We start from the raw sequence: 23069 nt of genomic DNA on the forward strand, positions 1-23069 counted from the left end.
TTCTTTCTCCTCTCTCCAGCTGCAGTTGCCCTCCCATAGTATTTCTTTTTTTCTTTTCTTAAACACATTATCCCAGAGTCACTGCCACTGTCGCTGATGGGCTCGGCCTTGGCCAGGAGCAGGTCCGTCTTGGATCCGGCTGACATTGGCTCTGTCCAACATAGGGGAAGGTTCTGGCAGCTTCTCACAGAAGCCACTTCTGTAGCTCCCCCCACTACCAAAACCTTGCCAGGCAAACACAACACACTTGGTTAAAACAGGCCAGTCTGAATCAGGACACACACCACTCAAAGCTTTGACTGTTATGAGAATTGCCCTGATCTGTGAGTTTATGTCCAGATAAAACTCAGTTTCCTCAATTATGTATCATGGAGGCAAGAACTTAACTGGAAAATAGAAATTACAATCTATAAAGAAATCTGAATGACTTTTTAGCTGATGTTTGCGAAAAAATGCATAAGCGCAAAGTTGTTATCCAAGAGGAAAGGCCTCTCATTGTAGAACAAGCGTTTTAAACTGAAAGAGAGTAAATTTAGATTGGATATAAGGAAGAAATTCTTCATTGTGAGGGTGCTGAGGCACTGTCCCAGGGTGCCCAGAGAAGCTGTGGCTGCCCCCTCCCTGGCAGGGTTCCAGGCCAGGTTGGACGGGGCTGGGAGCACCCTGGGCTGGGGGAAGGGGTCCCCTGCCTGGGGCAGAGGTGTTGGAACTAGGTAATCTTTAAGGTCCCTTCCAACCCAAACCATTCTGGGATTCTCTGATAATAAATAAAAGACTGATCTTGAAAAAATTTGCACAAGCCAAAGTTGGTGCAGAAATATTATTATATTATCTACCTACTCCCAAGCCAACACTATCACTGTGAAACAACCAATCTGAGATTTATTGCCATTCTGATGCTATTGGAAAGTGCCTTTCCTGCTATACAAGGAAAGGCACCAGCAGAACCAGAAAATGATTATTTTTATCATGCCTCACACAACCAAGAAACACCTCATTCTTTTCTGAATGTTTCTTAAGAAGAGAAGGCAAGGAAAAGACCTTATTTCTGGTTTTGGCTTCCGAGTGAAAGAGTACAGGAAAGATGGAGCCATACTGTTCTCAGAGAAGCACAGTGATGGGATGAAAGAGAACAGATGCAAATCTGCAGCAAAAGAAGTTCCAGTTAAATATTAGGAAAAACTATTCACCATGACAGTAGACAGACCTTGGAACAGGTGGTCCAGAAAAGTTAGAAAGTACCTCCTTGGAGATATTAAAAACTCAGCCAGACAGGGACCTGAGCAACCTGGTTCTTCTTTAGCAATTCTGTGCCTAACTATGCAAAAAGCCAGCAAAAGTTCAGAACTGTCAAAGGGTTAAATTGAGGTCTTTGGTATGTTGATGGTTATTTTAAAAGTTCTTCTAGCACCACAGTTTGGTAAGTCTAAGCAAATAACGGCAAAGATAAAAATTAATTCTCTACTTCCGAATACACTTAGGAGGTCAGAAACACTCCTGGGCTTGTATGTCACTGAGCCACATTTTCACAGTTCCACATACACTAAAGCACAGTGTTTTGATATACATTCTTTCAGCATCCCACCTGAAAATTAAGCTAGTGGAAAGGAGTCATTAACAAAGTTTCCTTACCTTCCAAAAAGCAACTTGATCGCTTCCTGTGTCTTCATTAACTTTTGTAAGAATTGTGTTCTGTTGGGTTTGTAATGTTCATGTTGTAAATCTTTCAAGATTTCAGACAGATTTCTGACCTTTTTCAGATTTTGAAACTCAAGCTGTAGTGCTCATTTCCTTTCAGTTAATTCTGCTGTGCTAATTAACAGAAATAACATCGCTCGAGATTTCAAATTGCAGTTTGTTTTCAAATAATTCATGCAAAAAAAATTTAAAAGGGGAAAATGAAAGTAATCCACATTCTCTTTACCAGAGAAAATACCTGGATTCTGTCCTGAACATGCTGCAAAAACAACAAAACCAAACAAGAGCAAGAGAATTAAATACACCAGCACAGGCTGGTGTTAGGAAGCAACTGGTAAGATGCCATCAGGCCTGGAATGGGCACCAATACGGTGATACGTGGATACTCCAATCTGTTTCTCCCTTCTAGCTAGAGAATGTGCCCTCCCTCCCTGCCCTGAACAGGTCTTCCAGAGTATGGAAACAGGTTTGATCTCTGTGGTACGGTCAAGACTGCAGATTTGGGGTTTTAGCCTGATCTAAGCTAAGATGATCAAACCCAGAGCTGCTTGACCGGTATCCCTGGAGAGTCTCAATGACACCATGTGCATACCACCTTTTTACGCTTTTTCTTGTTTATTGATCTTTTCACCATGTTTGTACTTCTCTTTCCCCCCTTGATCTCCTTCCAAATAAACAACCTGCCCCAAATTACTTTTTCCCCATTCGTCCCAGTCTGATTACATCAGTATTCAAATTTGGCTTTTCTGATACTGATACCTAGGTAATATTGACCTTGTGTGGTGGTACTGATACGGTCATAGATGTACTAGTTGCCTTGCAAAATTTTGCTTGCAGATTTAGTCCATCTTGTAAACACCCTTCACATTCAAGGGAAATAGAGGTTTTTTCTTCTGTCTTTCATAGGCAACAGGAATGGTTAGGATGTAAAATCTCATAGACTGAGGTAGATTTCTGTGTATTTGGGCCTCAGCACAAATAGTTTCTGGATGCATAGCAAGCCTAGATGTCAGCTATTAAGATGCAAAATACACCAAAAGTTACTGGTTAAAAACTTATCACCAATGTTGTTTAATTGAGTTCTTACATTATTTCTTAACTGAGAAAAACTCACCAATTCACATCACAGTCATTATTCATAACATGACCTAGAAATAAAAACTAAGGTGAACATCTAGTTCAGATCTACATGTCACACATCAAAAGTTCATGATGTTAAATTGCTGAATCTCGTCGTTTGTCTTCATTTTCAAATACCACTTTACAAAGCAATGACTTTTTAATCTTCTGAAAGCATTTTGGAATGCATGCAAAATGCGATTTTTATCAACCTTTTTTTCCCACCAAATGATTGACTGGGTTTTAATTAAACAAACAGAATTTGTCTATTTCTTGAATGCTTTAATTTCTTTTTTGTTTTATTTATTCATGTAGCATTCACAAAAGCCTTGGAAAACCAGACAGAACAGCATACATGCAATGATATCACAGAAAGATGGAGCTTAGAGATAAAGAAGAGATCCTTACAGTGAATTTTTATTAAAACATACTAAAGTGGATGAGGCAAACATTGTCCATATTCCTGAATTTTCTTCGTATCTTTAGTCACACAACATGTTCACAGGCAGAGCCCCAAGAGTACTGCTGTTTAAGTGTCATAGGAAATAATGAAAATTAGTTGGACTAAATATTTGGATAATTTAAATGCTCTCAATTATCAAAACAAATATGCTTGTTTGACTTTCTTTTAAGAGTAATAATTAACTACTCAGTAGAATTTACATATTTTTAGGTTTTAAATGGTTTCATAGATCCCTTAAACACAATTTTTTTTTTTTTTTAATACTTGCTTTTTTTTACTTGTCCTTTAGAGGCTTCTTACCTGTGAAAGGAGACATGGATGCTGTTAAGATGTACAAAACAATAGGCCTCTCCATTCTCACTGTAAAATTACAGTTTAACATCCATTTGAAGGGCAAGAAATTAGATATCAATTTAGCTATATGCTGTAGTCACAAAAGCACTCACGCTATTAAAACCACCAATATCCTCACAAAGGGCACTATTTGCTCAGCATATTCTCTTTGTGGCGCTTTGCTCAAGACCTCCAGATTGTGCTGCATTCTCAAGTTTATCACTGTAAGCCTTACAAAATTCCTTCATCCTCAATTTTCCACACGTATGCCAATATTGCATCCTTCTGATGCCTTCCCACTCATACCCCAAAGCACTTTCAGTTCCCTCACCTTTCAGCTCAGACCTAGCAATGCCACTGAACACTCATTTCTCAAAGCTGACTCTAGTGATCTTGAAAATGAGGCCACCTTAATTCAGCTGTTAATAGTAAAGAACATGTACATACCTTTCCTATAGGCTTTCCTGAAGTCCATCCTTATTCTCCTCTCTCAACACACCTTGGATATGTCAGCTGTCCTCTCTTACACTGCACTTGAAATAAAGTTGTACCAGATTCTGCTCCAGAATAGTTCTGTTTACAGTAAAATCCAACATAATCCCCATGGTAAAAGTAGACTTGATTCTCATAGAACCCTTGCAGCAGCACATTATTTTTGTCCATTTCATTTTTTGACAAAGTACAGGGCTCTAAAAAAGAATGTTAATAAATTGATTGGTTTTGAAATAGCATCATGTTGACTAGTCTACACTAAAACTGTAGATTATTCCCATTCTCTTAATAAATTATACAAGAAATTACTGTATTTTTGGATACTGCACGCATGTCATATTGAAGAAAAAAAAAAAAAAAAGCCAGACAAGCTTACACTTGCTTCTGTTAAAACTCATCTCTAACTGAAAAAAACCTGAAACTGAGAACTTAAAGTTCTAGTTGACAATACTCAATTTATAAATTCTAAGTGTCTGAATTTAGAGAGTTGGGGTTGTTCAGCCTTGTAGAGGAGAAGGCTCTGGAGAGACTTTATTGTGGCCTCTCAACACTTAAAGGGGGCTCATAAAAAAGACGGGGATGGACTTTTTAGAAAGGCTTGTAGTGATAGGTCAAGGGGCAATGGTTTTAAACTAAAAGAAGGTAGATTCAGACTAGAAATAAGGAAGAAGTTTTTTACAGTGAGGATGTTGAAACTCTGGAACAGATTGCCCAGAGCAGTGGTTGATGCTCCATCCCTGGACACATTCGAGGTCAGGTTGGTCAGGGCTCTGAGCAACCTGATCTAGTTGAAGATGTCCCTGATCATTGCAGGGGGTTGGACAAGATGACCTTTAAAGGTCCCTTCCTAACTATTCCATGATACTATGAATTATAGAGAGAAACAAGTGCTTATTTATATTATCACACCTACCTATACAAACCGGTGGTGAAGTCCACTGTCCTTCAGAACAGTAGATTCTCTCAGATCCTTGCAAAAAATGATATTCAGAGCAACTGTACTGAACAGAAGAACCACTGTCATACTGGGTCAGAGGTGGGAGAGTAAGAGCTCCATTCGCAATAGAAGGTGGAGGGTCACATTTTTCTGTAGGAGCTGGAATAACATGGAAAACATTTGAGAAACATTCAGCTTAAAGTAATTAAGCAGCTTTAAATGTCCATTAACACTAGATATCTATCAACTCTTAGATAGTGTATCTTGTTACTACTTAATTATATCTCAGATCAGAATGCAGTCTCCTGCTTAATTCGAACCGTAAGAAAACCCTTGTGTGCATTTAATTGCTTACTGCTGTCTTTCTACACAGCTTTGAGTTCCCCAGGCTTGGAGAAGAGCTCCTCCATGTCAAAGGAAGGTGCACTGTTTTTCCATGCTTGGATATATTTAACAAATACAGCTGTCATTTGCAATGATATCTGTGCATATCTGTACTGTTGAATCCTAAACATCTATTATTCACAACAGATTCTAGGCCTGCACTGCCAAAGCAAATTGTTTCTAAATAAGTCTGAGACTGATTAATTAAAAAGGCAATGAAAAAAAGTGTTGTTTTACCTTGCATAATGCATTTAGGATATTTCAGTCTGCCATGGTTACACTGCGTCCTCCCAGGAGATGGAATGGTAGTCTGGAGAAAACTGTATCCCTGCTTACATTCAAACTCTATGAGATCACCATGTAGGAAAATTAATTCTTCCTGTCTCCATTTCAACTCTATGTTGTTGCTGTTCATATCAGTTACACTAAGAGTGCATGGTTCTAGGAAAAAAAAGCATACTTGAGTAAAAAGAAACCTTAAATGATTTCTTAGCTCCCTTTTGTAGGAGTTTAGAAAGATAAGTCTAAATTAGTAGTTCTAAAATGTTTTTGAATCTTGAAAGAAAAAGTACTATAGATGCATTTAAAAAAGAACACTGATGTAAAGAAATGGGCTGAAATAACATGCAAAAAATATCCTAAACTGGGAACAGTAAATCACAGAAAACACTTCTGACAAAACCTGGTTTCTACAAGTATTTATAAACAGCCTGGGTTTACTACTGAAGAAGAACAGAACTTCTTTACTGTAACTTGAAAGGACTTTTTTGTAATGAAAATAGTCATCCATCAAAATTAACCTGTCAGATTTGGATGAATGGCTTGGTAAGCCCTTCGAGGATAGTAGTAGTTAATACACAGAAAATTTAAACTGTTAACCTAAAGAAATGTTTTGAAAATCCTTTTTCTTTGATTTTTTCTTTGTTTTGTCACCGTTAAGAGAATTTAGAGATCTTCCAAGAACCTTTTGGAGGTTTTGTGTTCTTCGGGTTTTTTCAGGTTATTCAAGGTCAGTATTGTTTTGGTTGGTATCTGACAGGTTTCTTAAAATGTGATGCCAGGATCACAGCAGGTAGCCTAGCTTTCCATTAGACAACTAACCTGATTTAACTTTTGAAACTACTGTTCAATGTCAATAAAGCCTGACAGGGGTACAGTTATAAAAATAAATTTCTACAAGTTCCACAAGAATCATTGCCTGGTAGAGGCCCTTATTACTGCTTTGCTGAGGGAAAGGCAAGGGGAAATGGTTATTATGCATTCTGATGACAGCACCATAACAACCAGTTGGTATGGATACTTTCCTGAAACTAACTGCAGTATGTGCTCTTTCTGGTCTGATTAGGTGAGGGTTGAGAAGAAATCTCAGAAAACATGGAAAGGATGATGGGGTTATTTGGATGCTTAAGAGACATAATTCTCTGTGGCGGTACAACTCCCCTGCCCCACCCCCCCGCCCCCCCTTCTCTTGGGCAGCTCAGTGCTTAGTGCAATTTCTGCATAAAGGCACCTCCCTTAACGCCCCTGGCTCCCATCTTTCCCATCGCTTGGGAACGGACTACGTGTCAGGTCAAATGGGTTAGGAAAGGCAGGAAACCAGAGTGTTAAGGAACCCCCTTAGCCTACTTGGTTTCTGCCCCCCTTTCTTATCGCTTAAGAAAAACAGTAACTATCGATGTCTCCTCACAACTCAGTACATCCACACTTGGGTTGTGGCTCAAAAGGGGGTGATACTAAAACTCCAAGATCTAGCAAGTTCCGGGCTTGCACAACTGATAGAAAGTACCAGAATATTCTATTATCTGAGTTGGGCTGAAATGTAAAAGTGCCCAATGAAAGTCAATTATCTCAGGCCCAATAAATAGCAATTCTAAGCGAGATCCTTTGAGCTCTCCTGGATCACAGCAGGCTGTGACCAGCATCTCTCCCCTGAGCTGGGACACCTCCCAGGCTCACAGTTCTCGAGGTTTGAAGACTGTCAGCCCACAAAGCCAACAGAAGGCCAGGGTGAAGTCAGACTTCTTCCTGAATCTCAATTATCATCCATTGAGAAATATTGATGCGTTGCATTTGCTCCAAACTCAAGATGGAAATCTTAGCTACAAGTTAGCCTCTTCCATCCACCTCTTTACCGATCTATGTGCTTAAATATGCACATTTGCCTTCATGAGTGTGGATGTCTATGTATTTCACCAGATATCTAAGTATTTCCATGCTGCCTCTGTGTGTGTGTGTATGTTTTGTGTTTATACATATATATATATACAGGCACACTCTTTGATTTAGAATGTCTTATAGTAAGTTAGTATGAATCTTGTCATTCTTGAATCTGTCATTAAGTCACTATTTTTATCATAATATACTCCACCAAATCACCTTGTTAATCTTTAAATTGGTCAATCATTAACTATTGCTAGAATTCAGCCTTCTGAGTCACCTCACACCACTAATCTTAAATTGCTGGTGAATCATAACTATGTGAGATACTTTCATCCACAACACGCTCATAGGAAATGAGCTTTTATATTTCAAAGGATTTGTTAAATTTGTGTATTTAGGTCCAAGAATGCTGATCTGGACCTTTTAATCCAAATGAGGTACATTTTATTCATTTGGAAATAAGTAATTAAAACTGAACTGGTTATTTATTGGCATTTTCACAGTAGATTACAGACTTAAAGTGAGACAATTTAACGAAAGATGCTAGTAAAACAGAATTCTTTCATTAAAGGAAGGAAGGAAAGATAAACAACTCTTGTAGATTATCAGAAGTAGTATTCCTGCTAGTGTTGATAAAATCCTAACAGGAGTTCTAGACATTGTTTTGAACAGCATACATAAGAGGAACATGGAAAAATTAGGAAGTCCAGAATGAAATTATAAAGTCATGTAATAAACACAAAGGCCGAAGATTTAAAAATGAAAGTCCAAGAAATCATTGCATTCCTGGCTAATCATATCTACCAGCCATTTTGGTAATGGCTGCAGTCATTCCTTCTAAATATCTATTGAAGGACAGGAGGAAATTCACTGAATGGAGAATATGGGAGAAAGAAATTAGAGAATCCTCCTAGGTAACAGGGATAGCTATGTTCTAGAATAGCTCACTCAGGAAAACAGAAGAATCTATTTAATTAGGTGTTCATAAGAACAGGCCAGAGGACACCTAGCAAGAGTGGCCAAGGTATATTTGATTATGGTTCATCCTTATGTTTCTGAAATCTTTATTAACTCAAATCAAAGAGAAAAGGTGGTCATGAAAGGATTATGTAGAGGTCCCTTCCTGTATTATCTTTCTATATTATGTATGACAAAACTTTATTTTTCTTACAAGACTTACCTATGCAAGTTGGTTTTTCTGTCCAGTTTCCTTGTTCGCAGTAAAGAGTATGAGGTCCATCCAGAAAATAGTAACGCTGACAACCATATTCTACTGAGGAACCATTTTTGTAGCTTGTCAATAATGGACCAAGAAAAACACCGTTTTTAATCAAAGGTGGAGAGGTACAGTCTTGCTGCATTTCTAATACAAGGTAGGGAGATAGGTAATTAGATCAACGTTAATGCAAAAGTATCAGGCTAATAATAGACTGAGCAAAAAATTTACATACAAATAAAGTGTAAACCAATATAATTTCCTTTTCAAATTTTGTTTTCAGAAACTTGTAGATTGGTTCTTTTTCTGTGATGAGATGGTCTTTATTTGTTACTTGAAATGTTTCGCCCATGTGTGGTTCAAGATAAACAAAAGAAACCTCACTGGAACCATTAATCAAAGGATCAGAAAAATACTCATGAATTTGCACGTTCAGACTACATTAAGAGAAAAGGTACAAAATGACTGAAAATAAATGCTAATGTATGAAATGAAATTAAAAATACAGAACAGGTTTATAGGTGTAGTTTATAATCCGTAGAAACAAGCAGCAATGGCCTTTCATTCAGTCAGATTGCCACATTAGCATCTGTAGCACATGCAAACATTTTCAAGAGTAAGGAACTGTACTATAGCAATAGAAGGGGAAGAGTAGTCATAAAATGCCTATAATAGTATTGGAGAGTATTGAAGTCCTTTTTAAATAGAAAAGAAATGTTCACCTACTCATATCTTCATTGTGATGTGTTTTGTTTGCCCTCACTGCTGCATCTGCCTCGAGTGATGGTAGTGCCTCAGATTCCTGTTTATCCGTAGTTCCTATAACCACAGCAGAAACTTAGAACCAGTTTTCTCACAAACAACTCATTTTCAAATACCAAAATAGACAGACACTGATGCATTGCAAGATGTAATAAAATCAATATTCCAGGGGGAAACTACACAACACAGATGTCAGTTGAATTCACCTAGCTCATCTTTCCTCTTTAATCTGTGAACAATGGACTGCCTTCAAATTATGCAGCACTTTACCTCTCAAGCATTTTAACAGAGGACATAAAGAGTTCTGCACATATAGAAACTGGGGATTTCCAGACAATTAAGACATTGTTTGAAGAATCGTTTCTGTTCAGTTGTCAGTCATCACAAAAGTACTAACCAATACAAACAGGGGGTGATGCCCATTTTCCCTTTTCACACTGGATTTCCTCAGATCCTTTTATTTCAAAGGTACTTTGACACTGAATACGAACTTTGTCTCCATTATGATATGTTCTTCTAACTGTAATGATATAGGCATGAGGAGGAAGTGGTGGTGGAGGACATTTATTTTTTACATCTGAAAATAAAAAATGCATGTTGTTTTCTCACTAATCAAACTCATGTACACAATTAATTTTACTACAGTGCATGCAAGCCTGTCACTCAAAAGACATTTTTGGTTGATCCAGAGTAATTGCTTGCTCCCATTTTGTTAAGACTGAAAACGTGATTTTACATTAATCAAATATAAAATAGAGGCATGCTATTGCACTGCTATAAATAAATTTGTAATTTCACCACATAGACTTAATAAAATGTTGTTTAAAGGACTTCAGGAAATAGAGATTTCCTCTTACTTCCATTGATGCAATATTTAAAGCAGTTTATGTATAAATCCTAATGCTACAGAAGCAGTGATAACCATATACCATTCCTATTCCCAAATTAAGTTTTCTATTACTGTATCCTCAAACCTAGATTTCAGCCTTGTTTTCATTCTCCTGAGCACCGCACCTTCTCTGTGCTCACTCAAGAGAAATTCCTGCTGTGTCATCAGAATAAATACAGGGCTGGGGTCCTAACACATGCAGTTTAATGGAGAGATTCTACTGCATTTTAAATGCTACTCTATCTTCTTGGAAAGGAAAATTAATTTAATCTTTGTACTTGACCAGAGTGTCCTACAAGATTAGCTATAAAGGAATTCCAAAACACTAATTTTGCTGAAAACTCTGCTTAAAACATCTATAATTTTTAAAGGCTAAATAATTTTTTTTTTTTTTTATGTCAAGGACCCCACACAATTATTAAATTTGCTTTAGAAAACATACTTCACAGGAGAAAAATCCTGTCAAACAATATCAGAAAAAAATACCATAGATTTAGCTTAAACAAACAAACAAAAAAAGACATTGTCATATTCTCTGGCATCAACACCTGGCATCACTTGTATATAAGGCAAGGAATTTTTTACCATGAGGAAGTGACATCTCCTAAAACTCAGAAGTAATCCTCATAAAGGGGACAATATCCAGATAAGACAATGATCCGCAGCTACCGAGGTATGTTGAACAATATTATAAGTTCTCAGCCAGCCTAAATACTGATTTGTACTGTTTTCTGCTGTATACTGTATCTTGTCTGGTTCACTAGACCTTTCATTCTTCTGAAAGTTTCTTTTTTGAGAATCTCCATTATGCCTCAGTGGGATAATTCCCAGGGGAAGTGACAGTAATTGCTAAAGGTGTGTTTCTGTCCTCAGGGTGATATTTCTAGTTAATTCTGTTGAAAACATGTACAGTTTGGTGAGGTTATAGAACTCTGAAAAGTAGTACAGTCCCCAAGCTCAGGAGGAATTCGTTACAGGTTTTATTTTTAATGCCTCTCAAGAGGAATGTTCCCACCTCACAAGGATTAAGCATGTTTGATTAAACCTCCATGTAATCTGAAGACGGTTTAATGTGAGCTTCAGGAGCTGAACAATTCCCTGTAATTGTTGATTCCTGCTTCTCCAGGATACATTGTGCAGAGGAACAACAGTAAGAGACAGTATCTGTTCTGGTGTGAGAGTCCACCAAAAACTTACTCCAATTATCATTGCTTCCCTTGCTGCTACTCTGGCTCCATGCCCTTCAGCTAACACTTGATTTCCATTTAGGCTATGAACTGATCCAAAAAGCATATTTTTATTTTGTATTCATAAAGCATTTCATGAAAGAAGGTGCTAATCTTTCACTAAGAATTTGACATAATAAAACTATAAAAATAAGGTACCTTCACACACTGGAGGGTCTGGATGCCATCCAAAATAATAACATTGAATTAGGTCAAATTCACTGACAGAATATTTTTCCTCACAGAAAAAGTGAACTACATCTCCCTCTTCATAGATTTTCTTCACAGGATAGAAACCTCCATGTGCTATTTCACTCAAAGAGGAACAAGTTATTTCTAGGAAAAAAATCATACAGTAGTGAAAATCAGTTGAGGAAGGCTTCCCCGCCCACCAACAGCTTACAAAACAAGCCTTTTTGCAAATTTTGTTTAGCTGTAGAATAAATTTTCCAGCACATTACATACTAGTGCAGTTTGGAGTAAGGGACCATCCGTGTGCTAGACACACTGCTACTTCTCTAGTATCTCCTCCTGCCGTACGATATCCCTCATCACATTTGTAGAGCAGTGTTTCATTCAGCCGAAGCTCTTGTTGGGCTGTGAGGTAGCTGCCGTGATGTAAATTGGGTACTTGACATGACTCTTAAATAAAGCAAATACATAATATTAATTGCTCTTTTCATTTCAAGTTATTAATCTAAAATTTTCCTTAGATACACCTTAAAAGTGGCCATATCCAAGGCAAAAATCTTTGCAAATAATAATTAAAAATGCAGTAGTTTACACAAATTTTCCAGTCGTCATTTGGGAAGAAGGTTTGGATAGCAATGAAATTATTTGAAACAATGCAATTTCATCTATACTGTTTCCTGCTATATATAATTTTATCTATCCAAATTCAGAAAACTAGCAGCATGTGAAAACTAACAACTTCTTCCCATGAGGTACAACTGAGAAGCTGCTTTAGGAAGACTCAAATTATAACCTGACATAGGCAATCTGGCCCCACACATACAGCAAGGACCGTAGAATTATACACATAAGACAGATTATAAAGGAGAAAAATGCAGAATCCTACCAAGTTTTTTAGTACAGCTTGGTTGGGAGGACCATCCTTCTGGCTGACATTGTACTGTATCTTCAGTACCACCGCTTGGAGTGTGGTAGCCCGAATTACATTTGTATTGCAGTTTATCATGTATTTTGAAGTATGTTTCTGTACCATAAAAAAAGCCATTTTCCAGAAGAGGCTTGTTACATTTTTCTAAGTGAAAGGAGACAGCTTCGTTAGAAAGAAAGAATTAATGAAATATTTTTGTTCTCCAATAAGCAAAAAATGGGGGGTTTTAGTTGTCTTGATCTAATCCTGTTTACTTGACCTACTGAAGAAACTCCACCATAATCATCAAAAAAATACATCAAACTGATGGTAATAACATGGAACATGACAACCAAGGAATCTAGAGCTAGGGAAGCTCTAGAGGTTATACATCTGAGGGGAAACTATCTATTAGTTTTCCCCAAATAAGGAAACTGGGCACCTTTCTTGCTGTTCTTACAAAAACATGGTGGTAAAAGCCCTTAAAATATGCATTATTGTAAAACTATTCCATATATAAACATACGTAGTTTGTATACATAAAGGATTGATTTCACCTTGTCCTAACTTGCACATTTCACCGCTCCTGTTATAAAACTTCTGTTCCTGCATGTTCCAGGAAATCCAGCTACAAGTTTCCTGCTAGAAGCAGTGATGAGATTAATAAACCTAACTCACTGTAGCATCGTGGCACTGGAGACCATCCTTCTGCTGTACAAGTTATTCTTCCATCTTGAGTCCCAGCTTCAGTGGTATAACCAACCATACAAGAGTAAGAAAGTTTTTTTTCCTTGCGCATAGGGAAATAGTAACTTTTGAAATTATAATAGTACTGGGCAATCTTTCCATTTTCTATATGTGGCAAATCACAAGATTTATCTGCAAAAAGATAAATATATTTCTCACTTTAACTTGCTTTGCATTAATTTATTTACTATCAGTTGGATTGATTCAGGCTTTCAAACAAGGTGAATGAAATTCTGAACACTTACAAGCATGAAGAGTCTTGTAAGACTCACTGAAATTAAGATACATTACAAACGCATCAGCTTTTGTTCTTTAGATTCCCAGTAATATCAGCTGTGGGTGGAATGAAACTTCATAATGTGAACTGGGTAAAATCGACGCAGCACACATTTACCTGACTATTTAGTCCAGAAGATGCAAGCATGAGCACCCTTTGCAACATAAGCATACAGATGCCTGCTCTAAAATCCGGTGGCAACAGCATCAAGATTAGCTAATGCCATAGCTCCTTAATTCAGCAAATGTTATCAGAACAATACTGCCAGGAGGCAATATAGGAGTTAAACTTGCTGAAGAAAGTGAAATTAAGAACAGAGGCTACTGAAAAGAAAGAAGAAATAGAGTTAAAGGGAAGAACAAGCAGAACTGCAGTTAAAAAACCCAAACAATTCAGTAACAGAAATCCTTTAAAAGGAGTTTTGCTGAATATGCCATTAAGTCATTAAAAGTACCAACCCGAAAAGCAATACTTGTCTGGATTTCTTACAAAATTATCCTTTCAGTCTCAAAAATGCTCTCCATGGCATCATAAGGTGATCTAACCTTAAGAAACAAGTTTTAAAAACTGAATTGCCACCTATGAATCTTGTTATAATCGGGCAGAATTTTCCCACAAGTTGGTACTACAGCATTCACCCTATACTTATTAGAACCAAAATATGAAACTATCGTTCCTTCACTCAATGTCACTAGAATTTATTGCATTTATTAAAGTTTTCTGCGTATCTAGTATCTTTAGTAATTGCCAAGATAAGGGGTTTTTTAATAATTCCCTTCCTCACACAGCCACTGCATCACATCTAAATAAATTTAAAAAAAAAAAAAACAAACCTAAGGGGAATTAACATTTTTAAGTAATTGAAAGACAGAAATGGTTGATACCTTCATACCTTTTAACTGTCCAAAGGGTATTAGTGTAATTTCAACTGTTTTGCATAAGGACAAAACTCTAGTAAAGACAGAGGTAGCTGCGACAAATATGCTGGAGTTAAATATACACTAGCAGATGGTACAAAATTAAATGCAAAGAAAGGGAGACCTTTCCCATTAACAGAGGCATGTCCTCATATACAGTCCACAGCTTTGTGAACTTGCAGTTCAAGCAGTGGGTGAACTATATAAACCCAGGAATGTCAAGGAATGATGCAAATGGGGAGCGGAAATGAGGATCCACCCCAGACTAGCTTCTGCAGGTCCCATTTAACTTCCCCTCTTTTGTTTTGTGGTAAAGCCAAAATACTTCAATCACCAAGACACTTCAATATATAAAATGTTTTAATAATACAAAATTTAATAGGTGCCTCAAAACCACTCAAATACATTTCAAAATAAACTTTTTCTGTATAAAAGTCTGACCAATACTACAGCTTCAAAGATTACATATGAATCGGTAGCCCTGAGCTACAGCAACAGCCGATTGTCAGCCATTTCGCAACAAAATTGCATTTAAAAAGCAGTGCTTACTCTTGGTAAAGATATTAAAGGCACTGCACTTAAGTTACCCAGACTGCATGTTCTAGATTAAACGTACATTTATTAAAAACAGAATTCAGTGTTTTTACCTTCTGCAAAGAGTTTGCCTGAATACATCATAACTAAGAAGAAAAAATAGCTTTTAAATCTCATCTTCATTACTGTCTCCATCAACAGTTTCCACCATCTGTAGAAACTCCCCAAGTATTACTTTTGTAAATAATTAACTGGATTTTTCAAAAGTATTCACAAATGCCTTAGTGCCCGTGGTATTTTGCAACTAATGAAAACACATTTATTTTAGTTCTCCAAATATTCTAACACTGGACTTGCAGAATTCTACTTCCATTTGGCATACTTTACATCAGTAAAGAGGACAAGATTTATCATTTTACAGTGAAACCAGGCAACAAGCTTGTGGAACAATTTAAACTAATTGAACACTGTTCCCCTTAGAACCTCCAGAGTTCCAGGTTTAAAGGGCATTCCATTATCAGATTATTTACCTTGGCTGAAAATAAGAGGAAATAGGGAATTCCCCCCCCCTTCTCCAGCCTACTCCCATTATAGCCAATCAGTTGCATTCTATATATTATTCCTTCTGAAGGCTCTTACATGAAGAACATAGTCACTACTATTATCTGTCTGTAGGGTTTTGCTGTATACACCTAACCCCTTTGTAGTCTTTTTTAAAAAAACCTCTAAACAAACAAAAATAGCCCCTCATTTACAATGCATTATCACCTGACACTAATGGCTACCAGTTGACTTAGCATCATGTTCCACCCTTGGGAGGCATAATCTTTAAGTTTGGGGGTAGGAAGGTATAATTTTACAGTTTTCATTTTCTTGGCTTTGCTCTAAGAAAATGCAATTCCAAGGCACAAGAGAATAATAGAATTTAAGGGAGATGCTGTGCTGAACACCATCTATTCAACTGGATGAGATGCGTGCTTGTATGTACTGCTCACTTGATAGGAAGAAAGCACTCACAAGTCACCTCCCTAAAACTATCAGGTCAAAATTTCTAAATTCACAACATCCCATTGCTCCTTAATCTTGTAGTATTAAAAAAAAAAAAAAAAAAAAGAAAATATAACTTTTTTTTTCCTACAGTCACATATGATCCCTTACTAGAAAGTAAATGCAAGCTCCCAAAAAACAGTAGCCAGTTTTGAAATTCACAGACTATACCTCCCTTCCTACCTGTACATCTCCAGGTCAGACAAGCCAACATAACTGTCCCACACAAACAACTGTTTTTAATAGAATTCTACAATATTTCATCAGTGAGGAATACCAGGATATTTGTAAGATTCACAGTTATATAATAACAATACGTTACTGCACTAGTGAAATTTCCAGGGCTTATGATTTTTATTGTACAATTGCTTTTGGTAATAGTACAAAATAGTATTTCAAAACTTGCATACAATACAAAAAAGTTACAGAAATGTTAATTGCAATTTGAAAAGAATATTTTTAAGGGTAGCTTGACACTTAATTGCTTTCTTTCAAAATCATTTAGCTGTATTCTACATACATGCTGTACAAACACATTTTCATATACAACATTTACATTTCAGTAGCAGGCAATGCCAAGTGTATCCATCACCATCAGAATTGCTTGTAGAGGATCCACAATTTCTTGCATGTTATCTTTCCTCAAAACCCAGTCTGGTTTAATTCTGTGAAAATATTAGCGGCTTGTCATTCAAATATTATATTGCCACAGCAAAAACAGCAGACTAATTTTTAAGCTCTTACCTTGAAACTGTTTTTATTCTTAGAGGAGTTATTGGAACAAAGGAAGTTCCACTTAAATTGTTTGTTTTCTGCTTCACAAGTGTCCTCTCTGCATCCATTTTGTGTTTACGAGCTGTAAGTTTATATAGGCTTTGAATGCAAGTAACAGCTCTCGGTAGGCTTTGGATTTCCTGAGAAAAGGTGAAAACAGTACACAGTTAATACCGTAAGTTCAAAAGCAACTTAACAAATCAAGAAATCTGTTTCATTCAATGAAAAGGGAATGATTATAATTTAAGCAGAACTTCAACCCACAAGTACACTGAAACCATTTCAAAGCCAGCACATGTATACAAGTCACTGGTCTAATGCTTTCAAAATACTTAACTGGTGTGCAACTTGAGATCTCAGAAAATTCAAGCTCTTAGAAGTCAGATTTTACTAATTTCTCGTTAAAAACAATTTTCACATATGTCATTGGCATACATCTTCAATAATTGGTACAGAGAGACAAATTAGTGTTTGTACCCACCTTCATAGCTATAAAAGAATAATGCAATGGTCATAATGGACTGGATATCTTAAGCGCTTGTATCTGATGGATAAAGAGCTAGTGAATTTGCAGCATGGAACCCAAACTACCCTAATACACTTACTAGGGATTCTAGCAGTAGGCATGAACAAAGGAAATTTCTTCCAGAAACAAGCTAGGTCTCTGTTACAATACAGTATGTCAACACAAAGTCATGGACAACTATATTGCCAGTTGTTACTAACAGTAAAGATCTTAATTTTATCTGAGAAGTAACAGTAAACTTTCAGAAATGGAATAAAGTTAATTGACAACTAAACTCTCTCTAGTGCTAAGCAATTGATAGAAAGTCATCAAAACCCTGCGGAAAGTATGCATTGCAATATCATAATCTTGCAAGGATTGCAGGATCAGAACCTCAATGTCTTATTGAATAGCTCTGGGTGACCAGGGCATACAAAGCACAAAATAGTGTTTTCACCAACTTGGAAATGCCTTTTTTTTTTTTAATCAGAATTTAGTCATAATTAATATTGCAGCCATAATAGGTATGGTACAGAGGGAGGGGGAAAAAAAAATAAATTACAAACACCACCAAACATTCTAGAAAAGCATGTTCAATCAAATAATTAAACTCAAAACATTTAAGTCTTACCAAAGCTCTTTCTGAGTCCTTTGAAAGGATGGCCAACAAACAACAGGTCTTTGTGAAAATGCTTCCTCCTTTCTCTGAAATTTTGTCCCCAGCTTTCCCTCTGTACATTTGCAGTAGGTCTAGTAATGTATCTATAGAATTTGCTACTTCATAAACTGCTTGAGTAGTTCTTTCATACTGTTATACAAGAAAGAGACAAGAGAGGTTATATAGACAGATCTTTAAAATATCTCTCAGGTTAGAGGAAAAAAGGCAAGTCCATATTCTCCTCTAAATTAAGTTTGTTGATCTGGCATCCAAGTGATAAAACACACTTCTAAATGTTACACCATCCTAACAGGTTACAAAAAGCTACCCCTTGTGCCTCTCCCCTTGTTTAGAAACCCATAGAATCTGATTTTATGTTTAAAATAGAAGAATAAATAAGACTAAGTTTAGCCTAATTTTTTCGTTTTTTTTTTTTTTTTTTTTTTTCCCCGAAATAAAAATAAAAGAATTTGAATGTAAACGCCCATAGGATGGATATACGATCAAAAACTATGTTTAGCAAATATCTTGAATTTCAAAGTAAAAAAAACTCTACAGCAATCAATCTGTAGCCAATAACTACAGTATTGAAGTAGTTTACATAAGTATTTATGAAAATAATCAGTTTTGCAAGAAGTCAAAAAGTATAGTCTATTCTATGATGCGACTTTGAAAAAGTAGCCTGTCTTCTGCAAATATACATTTCTATCTTAAAAAAACTTCATAGTTTATCCTAACTACTACAGTTTTGCATTTCTACACAGTTTCATGCAATACTTAGGATACCCTGCATTGTAATCAATTAAAAGTAAAATTATTACCTTAAGCTTATGATTTTCTTTTGCCAAAAGGAAAATTAAATCATAGTTATTACAAAGTAGATAATTGGTTTCAAAATAACAGTTAAAATTCAGAAATTGTTTTATTACTCAAAACTATTACTTTTGTTGTTTCAAACTTATTTAGAAATTTTGGGGACAAAGAAATACAATATAAAGTAAAAGTAGTAAAAACAATATAAATAAAGTAGTCTACATCTTATAAACCTGCAAAAGAAAATATTAAAGTTACCTTTGCAACATTAAGTAGAACCTGAATTGAATAGCTGATCACATCCATGCATGGAACACTCCGGTTGCAACTTCGGATCAGCACAAAAATAGTGAAGACTGCTCTGCTCTGGGCCATATTTTCACAACAGAGCGGGGACAGCCTGGTAGCCACCTCTGTGATAATTAAAATAAAAACAAAACAAAACAAAAAAAAAAAACAACAAACAAACAAAAAAACCAAAACAAAACAACAAAAAAAAAAAAACAGAAAACTCTGAAGCTTAACCAATTTAATTGCAAACCAGGCTTTTCTGTTAAGTAGAAGTGCAAGGAAGTCAAAACCACAATTATTGATTTCAACAAGTATTTCTAAATCAGTAGTTTTAATATTCCAGACTAAAAATTAAGCAGACAAAACAATCCACAGAGAACATGTACTGATAGTAAATGTAACTGACTTACATAAAGCATGGTATTACTAGGACAGCCAGGAAATCAGAGCAATCATACAGGATTTCCTTTCTCTCCGCAATCATTTTAACACTGTTCTTAAATTGATAATCTAATTTTAGCCTGGAAAAATCCCAATCCATTATACTAACACATTCACATTTTACAATCATACAGAAAGCCTAAATATCATTATGAACTCTTCTCAGCAGAAAAATCCCAGTTCCTATCAGACTGGAATTGATCACTTTTAAAACAAAATACTGACCAAGATGCTTTAATGCTGCAAGAATGTAAGAGAGATGTTTGTATTTTAGAAGATACTCAATCGCAACTGCAGTTCTGTTGCACAGTTTGTTTTCTTCTCTGCTCTGTTCATTAGCCTTTAATAAACTACGCCTTAAAGCTTTAGTTTTTGCTGTGTCATTATTCTTTCTCCAAGAATATCCTCTCCACAATGCCTACGGAAAAGGAATTTCACAAAGAGAAAAAAGTTGTGAACAAGAGACAATAAAACTTTCATTACCATTCCAAATTAATTTTATACAAGTTTAACAAAGTATTTAATTACCTTGGTTGTTAAAGTAATTACCACTCAGTGTTTAATCTTCCAAATACTGGTTTATCAAGACAAAAGACCAAAACAAACATGCATGTACACTCCACACACTCTCCCACATAAGTCACCTCAACCAGTATCTGCTTAATACTACTTCATGATCTGTTTGCATTTAACTTTGATGTCTGAACTGAAGCTGACTTGGCTTGCAATTTAACTGATAAACTCACCAACTAAAGCAAACATCTTTCCTCTCCCTGAAAATCCATGACAGAAAAATGAAAAAATAAAAATTAAAAAACCAACCAAACAAAAAAGTTGTTTTCTTACAAGAGGTATTTACCTGAAATTTAATTATTCCAACTGTAAATTTTTTCCTACGTGTGCAGGCAAGGAATCTTCGTACATTTCGCTGGATTATGGCCGCTGCATCATTTCTGCGATTTAGCCAGCCTCGAATCACATGCTGTAATTGAATGATTTTTCGATAATCTCTGAGAAACCTCTTCTGTTGCATTTTTGCTCGGAACCATCTCTGTATAAAATTAAAGAACCTTTATAATTATTTATTTATTTAAGACTTCTCCATTGATAAAAACCAAAGAATTATTTTAACATGAGCTTTGACAGATACAGGCATTATAAACATCATGAGCACTCATACAACCACCATCACACAGCTCTGATCTTGGGGTAGGGGAAAGCAAGGCTGTTAAATGAAATCATAACTAGGAACAGTTAGGGAAGCATTCTGCATAGAGTAGCCCAGACCAGACCATTTGCAGTTGGAAGTGACCTACAATGATCACCTAGTACACCTGCACAACCACAGGATGAAACATGTTACTAAGTGCATTGTCTAAATACCTCTTAAACACTGACAGGCTTGGGGCATCAATCACCTTTCTAGGAAGCCTGTTCCCGTGTTTGACCACCCTTGGTAAGGAAATGCTTCCTAATGTCCAGTGTAAACCTCCCCCATGAGCAGCTTTGAACCATTCCCACGTGTCCTGCCACTGGATCCCAGGGAGAAAGGCTCAACGTCTCCCTCTCCACTTCCCCTCTGCAGGAAGCTGTAGAGCAGTAAGACTGCCCCTACGCCTCCTTTTCTCTACACAAAGTCCACACAGCAGCTCCTCAGAGAACATTACTCCTACTCCTTTCACCAGCTCTGTTGCCCTCCTCTGGATGTCTTCAAGGACCTGAACATCCTTCTTAAATTGCAGGGCCCAGAACTGCACACAGCACTCAAGGTGAGGCCACACCAAGGCTAGATACAGCTGGATAATCACTGCCTTTACCCAGCTGGTTATGCTGTGTTTGAGCACCCCAGGGTGCGGTTTGCTTTGCCCTCTCGGCTGCCAGGACACGCTGCTGACTCATACTGAGCCTGCTGTCACCCAGCACCCCAGATCCCTTCCTGCAGGTCTGCTAGCCAGCCACTCCTCTCCCAATTTATACTTGTGTCTGACATGACTCCATCCTAGGAGTTTTCTTTCTCTTGTCTGGCTTTTAAGGAGAACACCACTCCAATTTTCTCATTTCCCAGCTCTGTTTCTTCCCCTCTATATACAGAGAAAGGGGAAACACACTGTATGCCAAATGTGAGCAAAAAAAGCCTCTTCCACCTGTTCACTCCTGCCTTAAGGGAAAAATATAACTTAGGGGGGAAAGAACAGATTTGTATATATGGAGGAATAGTAGAGCAAAGCTTGCCATAACATCCTTGACTACAGAACAGCTATTTCAAGGTTCCTGTTTCAGCCTCTCAATTTATCTAATTCTGACTTTCTATTATTGGGACTAAGCCAATGGTCAGTTTGGAGACCTAAATATAATTGTTATTATTAGACAGTGCTGCAATACAGACCTGATTTCTGATCTTGCTTTTAGAGAAGTAAAACAATGTTATATCAAAAATGCTGCAATTTAGACAGGCTTTGATGCTACTGACAGGTTAGAAACGTGACCAAATAAATCACCGCATCCCAGGGGATTGTTTGTGTAAGGAGATGTTCCTTCATTTCACAAGCCTTACAAGTTGTTGTGTCTGATCTTTCCTACTTCCAGTAGGATATAAAGAAATAGGCTAAGACAGCATTCGGATTCCTTTAGCAAGCTTGAGGGTCTGAAGGAAACAAACTTTCCCATCCATCTTCAGCTTGAAAGTGCTTAAGCCTCCAGAGCCTGCTGAGATCCACTCTATTATGCTTAGCTGGGTATAAGCAGCATTATTTAATAAATCATAGTCTCCATAATTTAACTTTATTTTTGCAGATGAAAGAACTAGTGTCTTAGTGCTACAGCTTTGCTGACAGAAATTAGACTTATGTTACACAAAATCATTCGTCCTTAGACCAACCTGTATTACAAGAACAGATGAGATCTGTTTTTGTGCAAGTTTTAAGATAAGGTGAATCCTATAGGCCCTTTGAATTTTAATTGCAGAGATATGATGATATGCAGCTGCTGTAAAATAAAGTAGTCTCTTCTTTCGTTTCTGTTCTGAAATCTGTAGAAGAAAAGCAAAACAAGGAACATCATTCATTTTCATACTCAGAGGTAGCTAATCATCTGTGCAAAGAACATAGTACACAGCAGTATACTATTAGATGCTGAAGAAATGCCTCCGAATTTGCTACCTCAGAACTAAAGTAAGCTACCTTTCTTCAGTACTAGGTCTCTAAACGATAACACAGAGAAGTGATTGTAAGCAACACCATTAATATATAGCAGAGAACAGTTTCATTATAAGCATGTGTGCAGAACTG

At 36.7% G+C, this 23069-nt stretch overlaps 2 protein-coding genes across 2 annotated transcripts in view; both read right to left on the minus strand.

The window, feature by feature from the left end:
- Positions 1-3152: 3152 nt before the first annotated feature.
- On the minus strand, positions 3153-16254 carry LOC104367922 (coagulation factor XIII B chain). The gene is made up of 12 exons (XM_042808096.1): positions 15367-16254; positions 13457-13657; positions 12758-12943; positions 12145-12321; positions 11839-12015; positions 9962-10141; positions 9529-9621; positions 8767-8949; positions 5664-5867; positions 5019-5201; positions 4061-4302; positions 3153-3580 (listed from the first exon to the last, which is right to left on the minus strand). The coding sequence occupies exons 1-11, from the start codon at positions 15446-15448 to the stop codon at positions 4091-4093; spliced, it is 1878 nt and encodes a 625-aa protein (XP_042664030.1). The 5' UTR covers positions 15449-16254; the 3' UTR covers positions 3153-3580; positions 4061-4090.
- A 95-nt stretch (positions 16255-16349) lies between these two features.
- The window catches only part of ASPM (assembly factor for spindle microtubules), a 29499-nt gene continuing 22779 nt past the window's right edge, over positions 16350-23069 (minus strand). The window contains exons 23-29 of the mRNA XM_042808091.1: positions 22661-22810; positions 20642-20833; positions 20008-20200; positions 19309-19463; positions 18211-18387; positions 17045-17214; positions 16350-16965 (exon numbers count right to left, since the gene is read on the minus strand). Of these exons, the coding sequence (XP_042664025.1) occupies positions 16860-16965; positions 17045-17214; positions 18211-18387; positions 19309-19463; positions 20008-20200; positions 20642-20833; positions 22661-22810 (1143 nt within the window). The 3' untranslated portion in view covers positions 16350-16859. The remainder of the gene's footprint in view (positions 16966-17044; positions 17215-18210; positions 18388-19308; positions 19464-20007; positions 20201-20641; positions 20834-22660; positions 22811-23069) is intronic.

Source organism: Tyto alba, unplaced genomic scaffold (assembly GCF_018691265.1).
Source record: "Tyto alba isolate M040663 unplaced genomic scaffold, T.alba_DEE_v4.0 Super-Scaffold_1000006, whole genome shotgun sequence".
Lineage (NCBI taxonomy): Eukaryota > Metazoa > Chordata > Aves > Strigiformes > Tytonidae > Tyto > Tyto alba.